General features: G+C 41.8%; 1 protein-coding gene across 1 annotated transcript in view; it reads left to right on the top strand.

Annotated features, from left to right (window-relative positions):
• Golga5 (golgin A5) overlaps positions 1–14,821 on the top strand; it is a gene marked incomplete in the record, with an annotated part of 34,244 nt that overhangs the window by 15,830 nt on the left and 3,593 nt on the right. Inside the window, 5 exon segments of the mRNA XM_008821719.2 lie at positions 3,577–3,747; positions 7,460–7,588; positions 10,412–10,510; positions 11,978–12,203; positions 14,244–14,349. Of these exon segments, the coding sequence (XP_008819941.1) occupies positions 3,577–3,747; positions 7,460–7,588; positions 10,412–10,510; positions 11,978–12,203; positions 14,244–14,349 (731 nt within the window).

The raw sequence follows: 14,821 nt of genomic DNA, 5'->3' as shown, positions 1-14,821 counted from the left end.
ATTTGGGACCCTGCCGAAGAAGAAGAAAGTTGGGTTTTGCTTTGCTTGTTGTTGTTTTTTCTTCGCTTTCTTCCACTTTGGACGCTTCACTGCCCGTTCTTCATTGTCGGGTGCATCAGAATGGTTAGCGCTGTGCTGTCTTCATTTCTTTAGAACTTGTTCACTTTAACACTTTCATTTAATTCCTGTCTCAATTACATTTCTGAAATTGTCTTCCCAGAAAGGTCTAGAATGACCTGGATGTATGTTCACTGTCCCTTTCGTTGTTATGTTTCCATACACTTTGTTTTTGATAACAGTTGACACTGTTACACTTCTACCTTCTGTGCCTTTTGTCCTCTCTTAACCACTGTTTCTGACTCTAGGGCCTTCTTCCCATACTCCAGAGGGTTAGCCATCTCCCTAAGTCCTGCCCTAAACCTTCCTTCGTTACTCCTTTCTACCTTACATTGCCGCATACTCTGCTTCTCTCTGCCACCTCATGAGACCTCCAGCAGCCTCCAGCCCCAGCCTCCTCACTCAGTTTCTGACTGCTTGCTGTTTAGATGTGAGGAGGCCCAACTCAAACTAGCTTCTTCATTGTTCAGTCCTGGTAAATACTACTGTCGTCTGTCAGTAAAGCATGAATCACACAGCTCTTTCCAAAATTTTAGTTTTTTATTCTTCCTGCTTTAAGAGATAATTCAGCTTAGCAGATTTTAAAAATCAATCAAAATAAGTGATAGGGTAAGTTACTGATGCAGTACAGTGGGACTTTGAAAGGAAAATTAAAAAAAAAACCTTTATATGCCCAGGGATGTAAGGGTTCACTGCACTGAGCCAACACTGTGTAAGGAGACTTCAAAGGATGAGTAAGAAGACTCAGGCAAGACTAGAGATTCCAGATAGAGCAGCTGTGCCAGAGGCGGGGGCCTGAGAGAACATGGCATGCCTAGGGGAGCTAGTGCCCATTGCTGGAGCATAGCCTATTAGAGATTAGTGATGGGAGATAAACCCAGTGACAGGCTGCAGCCCCTTGTGGAGGCTCTAGCTTACCATACAGGGAGTTTGGTCTCCTTCTGTAGCAGGGGGGTGGTGCTAAAGAACTTGGGTGTCCTGATGAGATTTGAATGTGAGAACAGTAACAATAAGGAGGAGCTTCGGCAAGAGCTGGACTTTGGCTTGTTCGTCAGTGTGTCCTAACAGTACTGAGTGCATCGGAGGGATAGGTGGGATGGTGAAATCAGAGGTGAGATGGTAGCTGCTAAGCAGATGATTATAGAAAGTATTGAGGGCCTGATCTTGGTTTGCAAAAGTGAGGATGGCAGACAGGACAGCTAATATGTAGAAGGCAGACTATTCAAAACTTGGAAATTTAGTTGGAGGGAAGAGGAAAAAGTCAGATGGAATATAGGATGACCCCCAGTTTCTCTTTGTATGTATGAGTATTGTTTCCTTGACCTGTAAAAAGGAAAAACAGAAATGACAGCTGGTCAGAGTTGAAGGAGGCTCTCACAAATCATGACAAGGTGGAAAAACTGATGTCACACTGAGGTGAAAGTGTCAGGAAGGTGATTACAAACTCAGGCCTGAAGGTCGGCAGAGAGGCATGGGCATTAACCATGGGAGATGGCTTGTAAGTTGGGAGTGTAGGTAAAATTAACCAAGAAGAATGGAAACCGGGCATGGTGGTGCTCGACTTTAATCCCAGGACTTGGGAGGCAGAGACAGGCTGATTTCTGTGAGATCCAGGCCAGCCCGGTCTACATAGGGAGTTCCAGGCCAGCTGGGGCTCCAGAGAGACCCTGTCTCAAAAAACAAAAAAGACCACTATGTAAGAAAGCCTAGGGGTTCAATGTACAGTTTTAAACATTAGCATTTACAAACTGGACAAAAGAAAACTGAGAGGAGGAATGACAGAGTTTGGAGAGAACCAGAAAGAAGCCAAGCCAGGGGAGAGTGCCTAGGGGTGATGGGCAGTTAGTCAGGTGCTGTGATGTGCTGCAGGCTCCTGGAATTCTTAGATCTGGCACTGGAAGGTCCCTGGGACTCACAAGGGAGAGGTCTGTGGTGCTCTGGGACTTGACAACCTGAAGACAGTGACAGCTTGACTGTCAACATCAGGAAAGGACAATCACTAGACACAGGTGTGAGGGTGGAGTCTGGGGTCTTATGATTTAGGGATATGTAAATGTTGGTGTTCATTATAGCAGATTTGAAAAATAAAGTTTGCAGAAATGGAAACCACCTGTAGTTCTGCCACTTAGAAAAGGAAAAATTCTTTCTGATAAAGGAGAATAACTTTAAACTATTTGTATTTAAGATCAAAGAGCCGTTGATCTTTAGTGTTGGTTTAGAATCAGTGCTTTGTAAATCTGATCTCTTCTCCCCACTCATCCTTCATGCCAGGGATCCACAGACTTTTCTGTAAAGTTCCAAATAGTAAATATCTGTACACTGTGTGGGCTGAGGTGGCCACCATCACATATTCATTGTTTTTACTTCTTACAGTCCTTTGAAAATGTGAACCATTTTTAGCTTGTGAGCTGTACTGAAACAGGCCACGGGCCAGTTTGGTCCATGGACCATGGTTTGGACACCTGCTTTACAACACTGCCAGATCAGCCCTCCTAAAATGCATCTTGGTCACATCACACTTTTGATAATGCAGTTTGGACTACCAAATCAAATGAAAGTATTTTGACTTCCAGCTGTGGTGGCACCTGCCTGTAATCTTAGCACTCTGGCGGCTTAAGCAGAAGGTTTTGCACAAGTTCAAGGCCAGCCTTGCCTTCATTTGGATCTCTATGAGATCAAGGCCAGCCTGATCTAACATAGTCTGTTCTAGACCAACTAGGGCTACAGGGAGACCCTGTCTCAAAAAACAACAAAAAAATCAATTTTAGCCTGGCATCTGGAGCCCTTACAGATCGATTCAAGCATTCTTCCTGAGCTGTCTCACCTAGCACTTCCTGTAGACCCTGTGCTTTTGAATTTTCTCTATACTTTATAAAACTCTAGCCATATTCAAGGCCAATGTAAATACTCTCAAGTGAAACCTCTTCCCCAAAAGTGGTTTCTCCTGCTCTCTGCAGTAATCTGACCATGTCCCTCTCAGAGTTTATTGCATTCTTCCACTGAGTACTTGCTGTTTCCCTTTTAGTTTATGAGGCACAGAGTACTATCCAAAGGGGGACACATTATCTTTATTACACAGAGCTCTTCGTGTCATGCCAGGTGCATCGTAGATGCTCCATAAATACTTGTTGAGTGGAATGTAATGGGAAGAAGTGTAGAAGAATGAGAAAAATCTTGCTTATGAGAACTTTTAAACTATAACCTGACTATGGGAACTAAAACTAAGCAAGGATCCATTATATTTTTATCCCTATGGCTTTAATAGGCTGTGGATTTTCTTTCATCGAGATGATAATTGGCATGATTCTCTAGTGTATTTGTTTCTATATGGTGGGATGATCTGCAGTATGCAAGCTAGCTCGGTGGAATAGTGCGTGCGTAGCATGTGTGAGGCCCGAGGCTTGATCTCCGGTACCACCAAAAATAAATAAAATAAAAATACAAGCTATGTCCTGACAGTCTAAAGAGAAGTTGATCAGCAGCTTAAAGGAAGGCTCCGGCTTTGAAGGCCTAGACAGCAGTGCTGCCAGCAGCCTGGAGCTAGAAGAGCTTCGGCATGAGAAGGAGATGCAGAAGGAAGAGATCCAGAAGCTGATGGGCCAGATCCATCAGCTCAGATCTGAGCTTCAGGTAAGAGTTACTGTGGTTCTGCATCCTGACAACCATTTACCCCCAGCTGTCATCAGTTTGAGTGGTGATAGATTCTGTCGGAGGAAATGGCATTACTGAAATGATGTATAAACTTCTGCTGGAATATTAGTCACCATGTAGAAGTGAATCTATAGCAATAGGTTTCTTTAAGAGGGTAACAAACACAGGTAACCAGATTCAGTCATTCAGTACTTACTTACAACCACTTACTTACTAGAGTCCGATCCTGTCTCAAAAATCCAACTCCAAGTCAGGTGTGTAGCTTTGTGGCTTTAATCCCAGCACTCAGAAGGCAGAGGAAGGTGTCTGTGAGTTGGAGGCCAGCCTGGTCTACAAGTTCTGCCTTGTGCCTAAACTTAAGAGTTGTAACAGGAAACAGACAATAATCTTTAAATTACGGATCTGCTACTCAAAAGCAAATTAATTTGAGGTTTGCTATAATACCGAGATGTTTTCCAATATTAGAATGAACTCAGAAATTATAGTTTTATTTATAGTCTTACGATAGTTTATGTATAATCACTGTATTTAATCTAAAAGTAATGGTCTGGGGCTATGGTTCAGTGGTAGTACATTTGCCTAGCATGTGGGAGGTCCTAGGTTCAATCTCCAGTATCACAAAAAAGCAGTAAATCTGGCCATTTATTTAATCAAATACAGCATCTTTGACATAAGTCATAGAGAGTCTCTGAGGATAGGAGAAAATTAACTGTAGGGTAATAAATCTTCTGTTCTTAAAATAAAAACAACCATTTGCAAGATGTTCTAGTTCTATCACTGTGATAAAAACATTGACCAAAACCAACTTGGGGAGGAAAGTGTCTATTTGGCTTACCGCACAGTCCATCATTAAGGGAAACCAAGGCAGGAGCCTAGAACATGGAACATGGAGGAACACTGCTTACTAGCTTGCTCCTCTGGCCTGTGCACACACTGCTTTTTCATACAGCACAGGACCACCTGCACTGGGGTGGCACAGCCCCTTCCCCCCATCACTCAACATTTAAGAAAACACCCCACAGACATGGCCACAGGCCTATCCAATGGAGGAAATTCCTTAATTGAGGTTCCCTCCACCTATGTGTGTCAAGTTGACAACTGAAGCTGCCCAGCACACAGGTTTTCATTTATGTGTTTCATTTACTCTGTAAGTTTTTGATTTATCAGACTGAAGTGAACTACAAAGGAAGCGTGCAAGTCGTGACAGGAAGTTTGTTGTCTGGAACAGGGCCTCAACTATCAGACAGACCTGGCTCGTATCACATTTAGTACTTAACAGATATTAACTCACATGAAGCAGTTCCTCTTGAAGTTCATCTTCATATACAAGGTGCAGCTAAACAGAGGTTCTCTTGAAAATAAGAGATACTTTGTAAAGGGTTAGCACTGCTCTTGGCATGTAGTAGACCCCCGATAAATAGTAACTACTGGTATTTTTGGATTTTTTTATTTAAAGTAGAATTACTTAAAATTTGTAAATAAATGTGAATTCCAAAGAATTCGGTCTTATGAACTTAGAAGTTAGGTCAGGTAGATGCGATACTTTCTCATATTGTTCCATGTCTTTGGCTAAGATTATAAAAAGTACAATTTAGCTGGGCGTGGTGGTACATGTCTTTAATCCCAGCACTCAGAAGGCAGAGGTAGGTAGATCTCTGAGATGGAGTTGGAGGCCAGCCTAGTATACATAGCAAGTTTCAAGCCAGCTTGGGCTACAGGGAGACCCTGTCTCAAAAAAAAAAAAAAAAAAAAAAAAAAAAAACACCAACACCACCCCCCAAAAATACAGTATGTCTTAATATCCAACCCAGCATCATAAATGACTTTGACCTGTTTTCCTGCCCCTTCTCAAGAAGTTTATGAAATCTGTAGTAAAGTATTAGGTCTATTAAAATATTAAAATTTGTTAGTAGACCTGGAGAAGTGGCCCAGTGGATAAAGATGCTTGTTATGCAAGCCTAACAACCTGAGTTCTATCCTGAGAATCCACATAGAGGTGGAAAGCGAGAACTGACTCCATATAGTTGTCTTCCAACACACACGCGCACACACACACACACACACAGTGGCATGAATGCCTACACACATATGCACACACATAATTTATCTTTTATTTATTTTGTTCTTTATGAGACAGGGTCTCCCTGTAGCCCCAGCTGGCCTGGAACTTGCTTTGTAGACCAGGCTGGCCTTGAACTCACAGAGATCTGCCTGCCTCTGGCTGCTGGGATCAAAGGCATGCACCACCACACCCAGTTTTTATTTTTATGTGTATAAGTGATTTGCCTGCTTGTACATGGATGGGTGCACCATGTGCATGCAGTGCCTATGAAGGCCAGAAGAGGCTGCAAGATCCCCTGGAACTGGAGTTACAGTCAGTTGTTAGCTGCCATGTGGGTGCTGGGAACTGAACCTGGGTCCTGTACAAGAGGACCACTGATAATAATTTTTAATTTTAAAAAGTAGGTATACAAATCAGATATTCTGTAGAAGTTACTAGTAATCATTATGGCATCATTTACTGAGCACTTAATGTCACCATACACTGGACTTCTGTCCTTATATTTGTTCTTCACTATAACCCTGAGAGGGAGAGATTATTCTCCTACCTTTGAAGAAATTTGGGCACAGAGAAAAGCAGCTTATCACCAGGCTAGTGAAGTACTAGAGCCAGGATTAGAACTAACTCCAGAAGACATGTTCTTAACCACCTTGTGTTCAGTCTTTTAAGAATTTGCTTCAGCCGGGTGTGGTGGTATACACCTTTTATCCCAGCACTCCAGAAGTAGAAGCACATGGATCTCTGTGAGTTTAAGACCAGCCTGGTTAACACTTTGAGTCCCAGGCCAGCCAGGCTACACAGTGAGACCATGTTTAGAAAATAAAAAATAAATAATTTGACTCAGTGAGCTGAATTGGTAACAAAGGTGAATCTACCTTCTGCTAACACTTTGAACTCAAAAATTGGGAAAAAAATAATTACAACTATCATTTTCCCCTCTAAATCCAGAGAGGTATGTAAGTGTAGTGGATTGTACTATGATCCCAGTTCTTCAAAGAGTTTGTGAATATGAGTCTAAAAAACAATGTCCCCAAAGATAAAATGTATACGTGAGGTGCTGGTTTTAATCTTCCTTAAGGAATAAGTGAATGGGCTTGTGTTTAACATGTGTGGAGAGAATAGAGGAATCTAGAGTTGTGTTCTTTGTGCTTGTAGATTTGACAGGAAATTCAGGCTTTTAAGTTTGAAAAGGTTAGAGTAGGAAATAGGAGAAGATGGGAAATCAGATACTGCTAACCTCAGGTGGTATCAGGGAATAGGGACTCTGTCCATATGTAGGTAACTGGTGCACACACTGATTAGAGTCTGCATAATGGAACTAATTCAGTGAAGTCTTTTTTGAAGTAAACTAAAGTTTCTTTGAGATTGTTTTTTTCCATGGAGGCATGAATCTCCCAGTGAGCCACTGTCAGCTCACACTCCTGAAGCCAGACGGTCTGTGCCCAGCAGCTGCAGCATCCTGCTCCTCACTCACTGTTAGCTAATTACATCATGAAGGTGTCAGGTTAGATTCTTATTATGGGCTCATCGTGTCCCTCTGGAGCCTGCCAAGCCTGGTATGTGATGGTTGCTCAGAATGCACGGAACTGAATGGTTGGTTCTTGCTTTCACATGTAAGGTTCTTTCTAGGACATGGAGGCTCAGCAGGTTAGTGAAGCAGAATCAGCAAGAGAACAGTTACAAGATCTGCAAGACCAAGTAGCTGGGCAGAAAGCATCTAAACAAGAGCTGGAGACGGAACTCGACCGAATGAAACAGGTAAGGACTTGAGGTGGACACTTATCTAGGAAGACTCTGTCCTCTTGTGGTCATGTGAGGACATCTTCTGGGAAAGCTTGTGACACAGGTTAGTGGTAGATGGGTGCTTAAAGGTCCCTTAGTGCCTTCCCATCCCATGCTCTTTTTTTGAGGTTGTTTATCTTGTTGCCTATTTTTTATTTAAAATTTTATGTGTATTATATGATACATGAATATGGGCACATACATGCTATGGTACATGTACCACTGGGTATGTAAACGTCAGAGGACAACTTTGTGAAGTTGATTTCTTTCCATGTTTAAATGTGTTCCGGGGATTGATGTCAAGTTGTCAGGCTCAGGCTGCAAGTGCCTTTACCAACTGAGCCATCTAGCTGACCCATGTTGTTTGGTTTTTAAAGATTTATTTATTTGTTTTGTTTATTATTTATTTGTATTTCTGAGTGCGTGAGTGTAGGTGTATGTGTATGTGCAGGTGTGTGCACAGACCAGGAAAGGATGTCCAGTATCTTCTTCTATCACTCTCCATCTATTCCTTTGAGACAGGATCTTTCCCTAAACTTGGGGCTCATATTTTCTCAGCTTAGCTGGAAGCCAGCAAGCCCCAGTAAGCCTCCTATCTCTGCCCCTCTCAGAGCTAGGGTACAGGTGTGTGCCAAAAGTGCTGGGATCTGAACTCTGGTCTTCAAGATTTTGCAGAAAATGCTCTTAACCATTGAGCCATCTCTCCAGCTGTTTTTGTTTTTGTTTTTAGCAGATGAAAAATAAAGGCCCACAATGATGATATAACTCTCTGATATTGATAAGAGAATAAAATTCAGTATTCTTGTCTTGTAGCCCAGACTCTGTCACTACCCTGTGTCTATATTTTATCATATCCCTTTGTCAGAGCCTGAGTGTATAGAAAACTTTAAAACATACTGTATTCATTGACTTTTCATAGTCTCTTACATCTGTGCTTTCTAAGAACTACAGTGTTATTTACTAGAAATGCAGTGTCATGCCATATTAGTTACTCTATGAGAAAAAAAAATGTATATGTTCAGTTGCAGTTATTTGTTCCCCAAGCCAGAGTATTTTACATTAATATATTTATGTAATAGTTTGTATATCAGGGCAGTTAATATTAAACATAATTATAACCACATTTCAGAATAAGATTCTGTACCTAATATTAATATCTGAGTAGCAGCATTGCTATTGGCACTTACTATCTCATTTTATACAACAAGATAATGCCTGTTCATTCTATTTAAAAACTGTTGTTGTGATTCTTAGCATATGACTCATAAAATTTGCAATTTTGTGTATTTAGATTCTCTTGATTTTTTCATGTGTATTTAAATTAGTTCATTTTTTTTCATTAGGTTTATTATGGAAATAGCACTTTAAAATATTTTCTGTTAAGAGAAAAACCAAGCAGTGACCTGTGGGGAGGAGGAGGAGTGTGTGTGTGTATGTGTGTGTGTGTTAGGCTGTTTTAGTTAATTATAAGATTAGCTGTCCTTTCAGAATTGCATTTTAGTTTATTCAGAGAGCTGTTACATATTAAAGGGCAGCAATTTGATGTGCTTGATAATCTTCATTTTATTATGGCAGATGATTTTCGTGCGAGCTCTCAAATGCCCTTTTAAATAAGATGGAGTTAAGAAGAGGTACATGAACTGACTATAGCTGGAGGCTACTTATTTTTCAGTCAGAGATTTCGGATGTAAAGTATTTAATTCCAGGATCAAATGTGTACCTTATTAAGTAATTTCAACCTTGAATTTGTGTAGACATAGAGCTTAGAAGAAATTTGGCTCCCCTCCTGGTAAATTATGACCAGGTCATCAGGCTGGAAGGCAAACACCTTTACCACTCAGCCCTCTTGCCAGTCCTCATTTTGTTTTGAGGGGTTTTGTCTTTTTTTTTTGAGACAAAGTCTCGTGTATCTCTGGCTCACCTGCCTCTGCCTCCTGAGTGTTCATTTTGTAGTTGTTTTGTTTATGTTTGTTTTTTGAGACAGGGTCTCCCTGTAGCCCCAGCTAGCCTGGAACTCCCTATTTTAGACTAGGCTGGCCTCATTACCACAGAGATCCACCCAGCCCTGTGGTTTTTTTTTTTGAGTCATTTTGTGAACATCATATTGCTAACAGCATCGATCTACATATCTACAAATATGTAGCAAGTCTTCTGTTGTCATGATTAATAATATTATTAACATATCTTACATTCATAAATGGTGGCCCATTCTTCAAGCTCTAAGGTAAAAATATTTTGCATTTTCAAATGATTTATCCTGTTAACAAATATTCTGTCATCTTTGTTGTCTTTTTAAAAATATTTTATATATATATATTTTTTTTATTTTGTTTGTATGTTTTACCTGCATTTAAGTGCACTATGTGCATGCAGTGTCCGCAGAGGCCAGAAGAAGGCATCAGAGCCCCTGGAACTGGAATTTTGGACAGTTATTAGCTGCTATGTGGGTGCTGGGAATCAAACCGAGGTCCTGTAAGCCATCTCTCTAGCCCCTTTTGGTTTTGTTTTGAGACAGGGTCTCCCTATAGCCCCAGCTGGCTTGGAACTCACTATGTAGTCCAGGCTGGCCTTAATCGCATAGAGATCTGCCTGCCTCTGCCTCTGCCTCTGCCTCTGCCACCGCCACCACACCTGGCTGAGGTGTTAGCTTTTTATCAAACTTTCAAAATTCATGTCTGGTCCTTTCAGTGTGTGGTCAGCTTATAAACTGAGTTCTCAATGTGGGTCAGGCACTTTTGTAAGGTACTAGAAAGGGCATGGGGAACACTGAGATTTATTCATTCATACCTCACACTGTAGGAATTTCACTACATGGAAGAAGATCTGTACCGAACAAAGAGCACATTGCAAAGCCGAATTAAAGATCGAGAGGAAGAAATTCAAAAACTCAGGAATCAGGTAGGAATGGGAAAAGATTTGTGAGCCTGAAAGGTTTCAATAAGATTGTCTCTTTCCATATTTTCTTCTGAGTTCCAGTGTGAGGTTTTTCAAGTTGGTGTTGAATTTTCATCTAACATCACTTGAGCCTATACTTGCTCTGTGCTATGGCTTCTGTAGAAGTGTCATGTAGCCAGTTATCTGAGGTTAGAATTTTCTCCAAACTTTCATGGCTTCTGACTTTAATGTGGTTGTGCTGATTATCAGTTCCATTAATTGTTTGCCTTTTCCTAAGAAAAAATCTAATGCTAAATCTTCCTATTATTAGTTGATAAGGATGTCCATAAAGTCACCACAATCTTTTTTTCTAATTCCGAGAATGTCAATGAGAAAGGAATGCCCCTTAGACCTTCCACCCAGATGCCAGAGCCCACAGTCTTGCATTTACTTGCCCTGCGATTGGGCATGGTTCTCTCCTCCTCTGATTTTAGATTAACTTCCTATACAGAGGATTCATACTGTGCAATTTTTGTTGTTTTGTTTTGTACTGAGGATTGAGCCTGGGGCCTGGGAGTACTGCTTGACTCCTCCCCAGCCTTGTGCTGTTTTTGTTACTCAAGTATTAACCATACAGCATTTTCTCAGAAGAAAGAAAAACCTGTCTCAGCAAGGTGTAGTTAAGCTGTCTCCTGTCTTTAATCCCAGCATTCGGGAGGCAGAGGCAGACAGATCTCTGTGAATTCAATGCCAGCGTGGTCTACATAGTGAGTTCCAGGCCAGCTGGGGCTACAGGGAGACCCTGTCTCAAAAACACCAAATAAAAAAAAAAAGTTATTTAGACAATTATTTCTCATTGATGATTCTGTTCCTTACCAGAAAGTGCTACTCAGATGTAAGACTTGAAATCTTGGTCCAGCTGGGGCTACAGGGAGACCCTGTCTCAAAAACACCAAAAAAAAAAACCTTGTTTCATAGAAAAAGGAAGTTAATTTGTACAGTTTACAAAGCAATTGGCATTTTAATGCATTACAGAAAGACCTCTTGGATCGAAATTAAGATATTCTGAGTAAATTTAAAAAGCACTGCTTCTGCCAGGTCTAGTGGCACATGCCTAATCGTAGCACTCAGGAGGCAGAGATGTACAGAGCTCTGTAAGTTTGAAGTCAGCCTGCATAGCAGGTTCCGGGGGCTACAGGAAGACCCTGTCTCAAAAAGACCATAAATAAATAACAGCAGCAAACCAAATTACCGCAAAATGGTAATACTAACACTCTTCTATACTGCATGCTATATGGATCTCAGGAAGTGCCCCCTTCTGTTGTGTTCCATTTTCTAAGTGTTCATAGGTGGCCTGCTGATACAGTTTGAAAATCATTTCTATAGACATTGAAAGAATCATTATAGAGATTTGAAAACCCAATTAATATCCTTTCTTTAGTGTGGGACTTTGATTCTATATACTAATTTTATGAACACCTCGTCCTTCAGCTTACCAATAAAACTTTAAGCAACAGCAGTCAGTCTGAACTGGAAAGCCGACTCCATCAGCTAACAGAGACACTCATCCAGAAGCAGACCATGCTGGAGAGCCTTAGCACAGAGAAGAACTCCCTGGTCTTCCAGCTGGAGCGCCTCGAGCAGCAGGTGCACTCTGCCTCCACGGGTTCCAGCAATGGGTCTTCCATTAACATGACTGGAGTTGACAGTGGCGAAGGTAACCAGAGTAAGGCTTGGCACTAGAACACGAGTTTGAAAAATTACCTGCCAAGAAACTTTCTTCAGTGAAAAGCCTGAGATTTTTCCTGATGTGAGACCTGGGTCGTGTGCTGTTAGTGTCATCATTAGTCAGATGTATACAGGACTAACTGATGTCCCTCACAGGAGAAGGAAGGTTTGAGACTGAGAATCATGTTGAAGTAGATGATGCTTGGCAGGACAGATAAGGCAGGTGACTAGGTAGTAGAGCGATTTCAGGAAACTTGAAGCAAAATGGGTTTTCATAATCTAAATGACTATTAGTATTCAGGCCCATGCATAATTTGACCAGGTTTGTCCGTGTGCTTTAGTTTTGGTAGAGAAATCTGCAGATTTCCAAGATGCATGTTCAAAGAGTGTGTTAATACAAATAAACGTCAACAGATCAGAGTTTTAATCTTAGAACCTCATAAAGTCTGTAAGAGTCATTAAGCAAATCTCTCAGTTCTTTGACTATAAAATTCCTTTAAAGATTAAAAAACTTAGAGGGTGCCAGGTATGGGGATGAATTATAATTTTAATGGTCAGTAGAAGATCTAATTGAGAAATGGCACTTTATAAAAGTCCCAAAGGAGACCGGGTGAACTGTGAGGAGGGAGCAAGAAGAGGGGTGCAGAGGCCCTGGGGCAGCTGCCCCTAGAGGTTTCAGGGACAGCAGTGAGGGTGGGAGTGGTGTCAGGTGAGCTCAGAGAGCTTGAGAGGCTGAGCAGGCCTGCATTAGATTTCACTCTAAGACTTAGGGGTGGTGATTCTGACATACTATATTTTTTTGTTTGTTTCTTTTGGGGGTTTGGGGGTTTTGTTGTTGTTGTTGTTGTTGTTGTTGTTGTTGTTGTTGAGACAAGGTCTCCCTGTAGCCCCAGCTGGCCTGGAACTCACTATGTAGACCAGGCTGGCCTTGAAGTCACAGAGATCCGCCTGCCTCTGCCTCCCAAGTGCAGGGATTAAAGGCATGTGCCACTGTGCCTGGCCACACTGTATTACTGTATTCCTGGATAACTCACATAGACTGGGTGTGGTGATATATTTCAGTGGTACAGTGTTTGCCTAACATGCAAGAGACTTGGGTTCTTTTTCTAGCACCCCCCCCCAATTGCAGAGGGCTAAGAGCAGAGGTGGAAGTGTTGGGGTATTGTTGCATTAATCCTTAGATGGTAGTTCCCATCAGAGTAGGATTTCAAGGGATGTGAGAATTTATTTGTAAAGCGAGCTGGCAGAATTGCTGACAGATAGCATGTAAAGTTTGAAAGGAAGTCATGAAAGATTTTGGCTGTGGATGGAAGGGTGGAGTTGTTATATACTGGGATAGGAAACACCAGGAGAGGGAGTTTGCCAGCAAGAGTAAGAAATTGGAATCATAGTAGTAGGCGTGTTGGGTTTAGATGTACAAAAGGAAGTGTGAGCCGTTGGATGGTCTGGGGTGGGAAGTCAGGTTGGAAGGATCATCTGGAAATGAGTGTCCGAAGCTGGGGAAGTCCCTGGCCTCACTCCTGGCAATGCAGATGCAAAGGCCCAGGTATTGTCAACTTCTTCATGTTTGTTGAAATCATTTCTTAGTTTGTAAATTTGTTTGTTTTCATACATGTGGAAATTGAAGCATTTCCTGTCATTGAATTTATCTGTGTTTCCCTTATTATTCTTTCTACTCTGAGGGTGATGCTTAGAAAGTTGGCCTTGAGGGCCTGGAGAGATGGCTGAATGGTTATGAGCCCTTGGCTGCTCCTGCAGAGGACCCAGGTTTGGGTTCCAGTACCTACATGGCAGCTAACAACTGTTTATAACTCCAGTTCCAGGGGATCTGATGCCCTCCTCTGACCTCCACAGGCATCACATCACATGGGTGCACTTACATACATGTAGGCAGTATACTCATACACATAAAAAAAGTTGGCCTTGAGAATTCCTGCCTCATACAGTAACATGATACATTTCCAGCTACAGTTTTCTTAGAAAGGCTATTTTAGTGTCAGCATATTAATCTGTTTTCTTATTTAAACAGGCACACGCCTGCGGAATGTTCCTGTTCTTTTTAACGACACAGAAACCAGTCTAGTAGGAATGTATGGAAAGGTTCGAAAAGCCGCTAGCTCCATTGACCAATTTAGGTAAGCATTGCCACTCAGGATGAGTGATGGGCCTGCAACTATTTTTATATCAACTTCTGATTGACAGTCACCCTGGTCCCACTGGGCAGAGCTGTGTTTAAAGTGGCAGTTCCCTGTTCTTTTTGTGATACTTCTGTGCTCCAGGCTGTTCACCAGTGCCTGAACGTTGCTGAAGATTATTAACCTTGTCATCTCCTTTTTTTCCAATGAACTCTATCAGGAGCTTGCATTCCATTTCACTGAGACTAGTGCAGGCCACTCAGGACACTGAGATAGGATCATTTGTGATCAGGAATTCAAGACATGAGCTCCCATCTCAAAAAAAGAAAAATCCTTGCTGGGCGTGGTGGTGCCCGCCTTTAATCTCACCACTTAGGAGGCATAGGCAGGCGGATCTCTGTGAGTTCAAGGCCAGCCTGGTCCACATAGTGAGTTCCAGGCCAGCTGGAGCTACAGGGAGGCCCTGTCTCAA

The sequence above is a fragment of the Nannospalax galili genome, unplaced genomic scaffold (assembly GCF_000622305.1).
Source record: "Nannospalax galili isolate Female #2095 unplaced genomic scaffold, S.galili_v1.0 scaffold107, whole genome shotgun sequence".
NCBI lineage: Eukaryota > Metazoa > Chordata > Mammalia > Rodentia > Spalacidae > Nannospalax > Nannospalax galili.
Note: the sequence above shows the minus strand (reverse complement) of the source record. Positions and strands in the feature narration are given on the sequence as shown.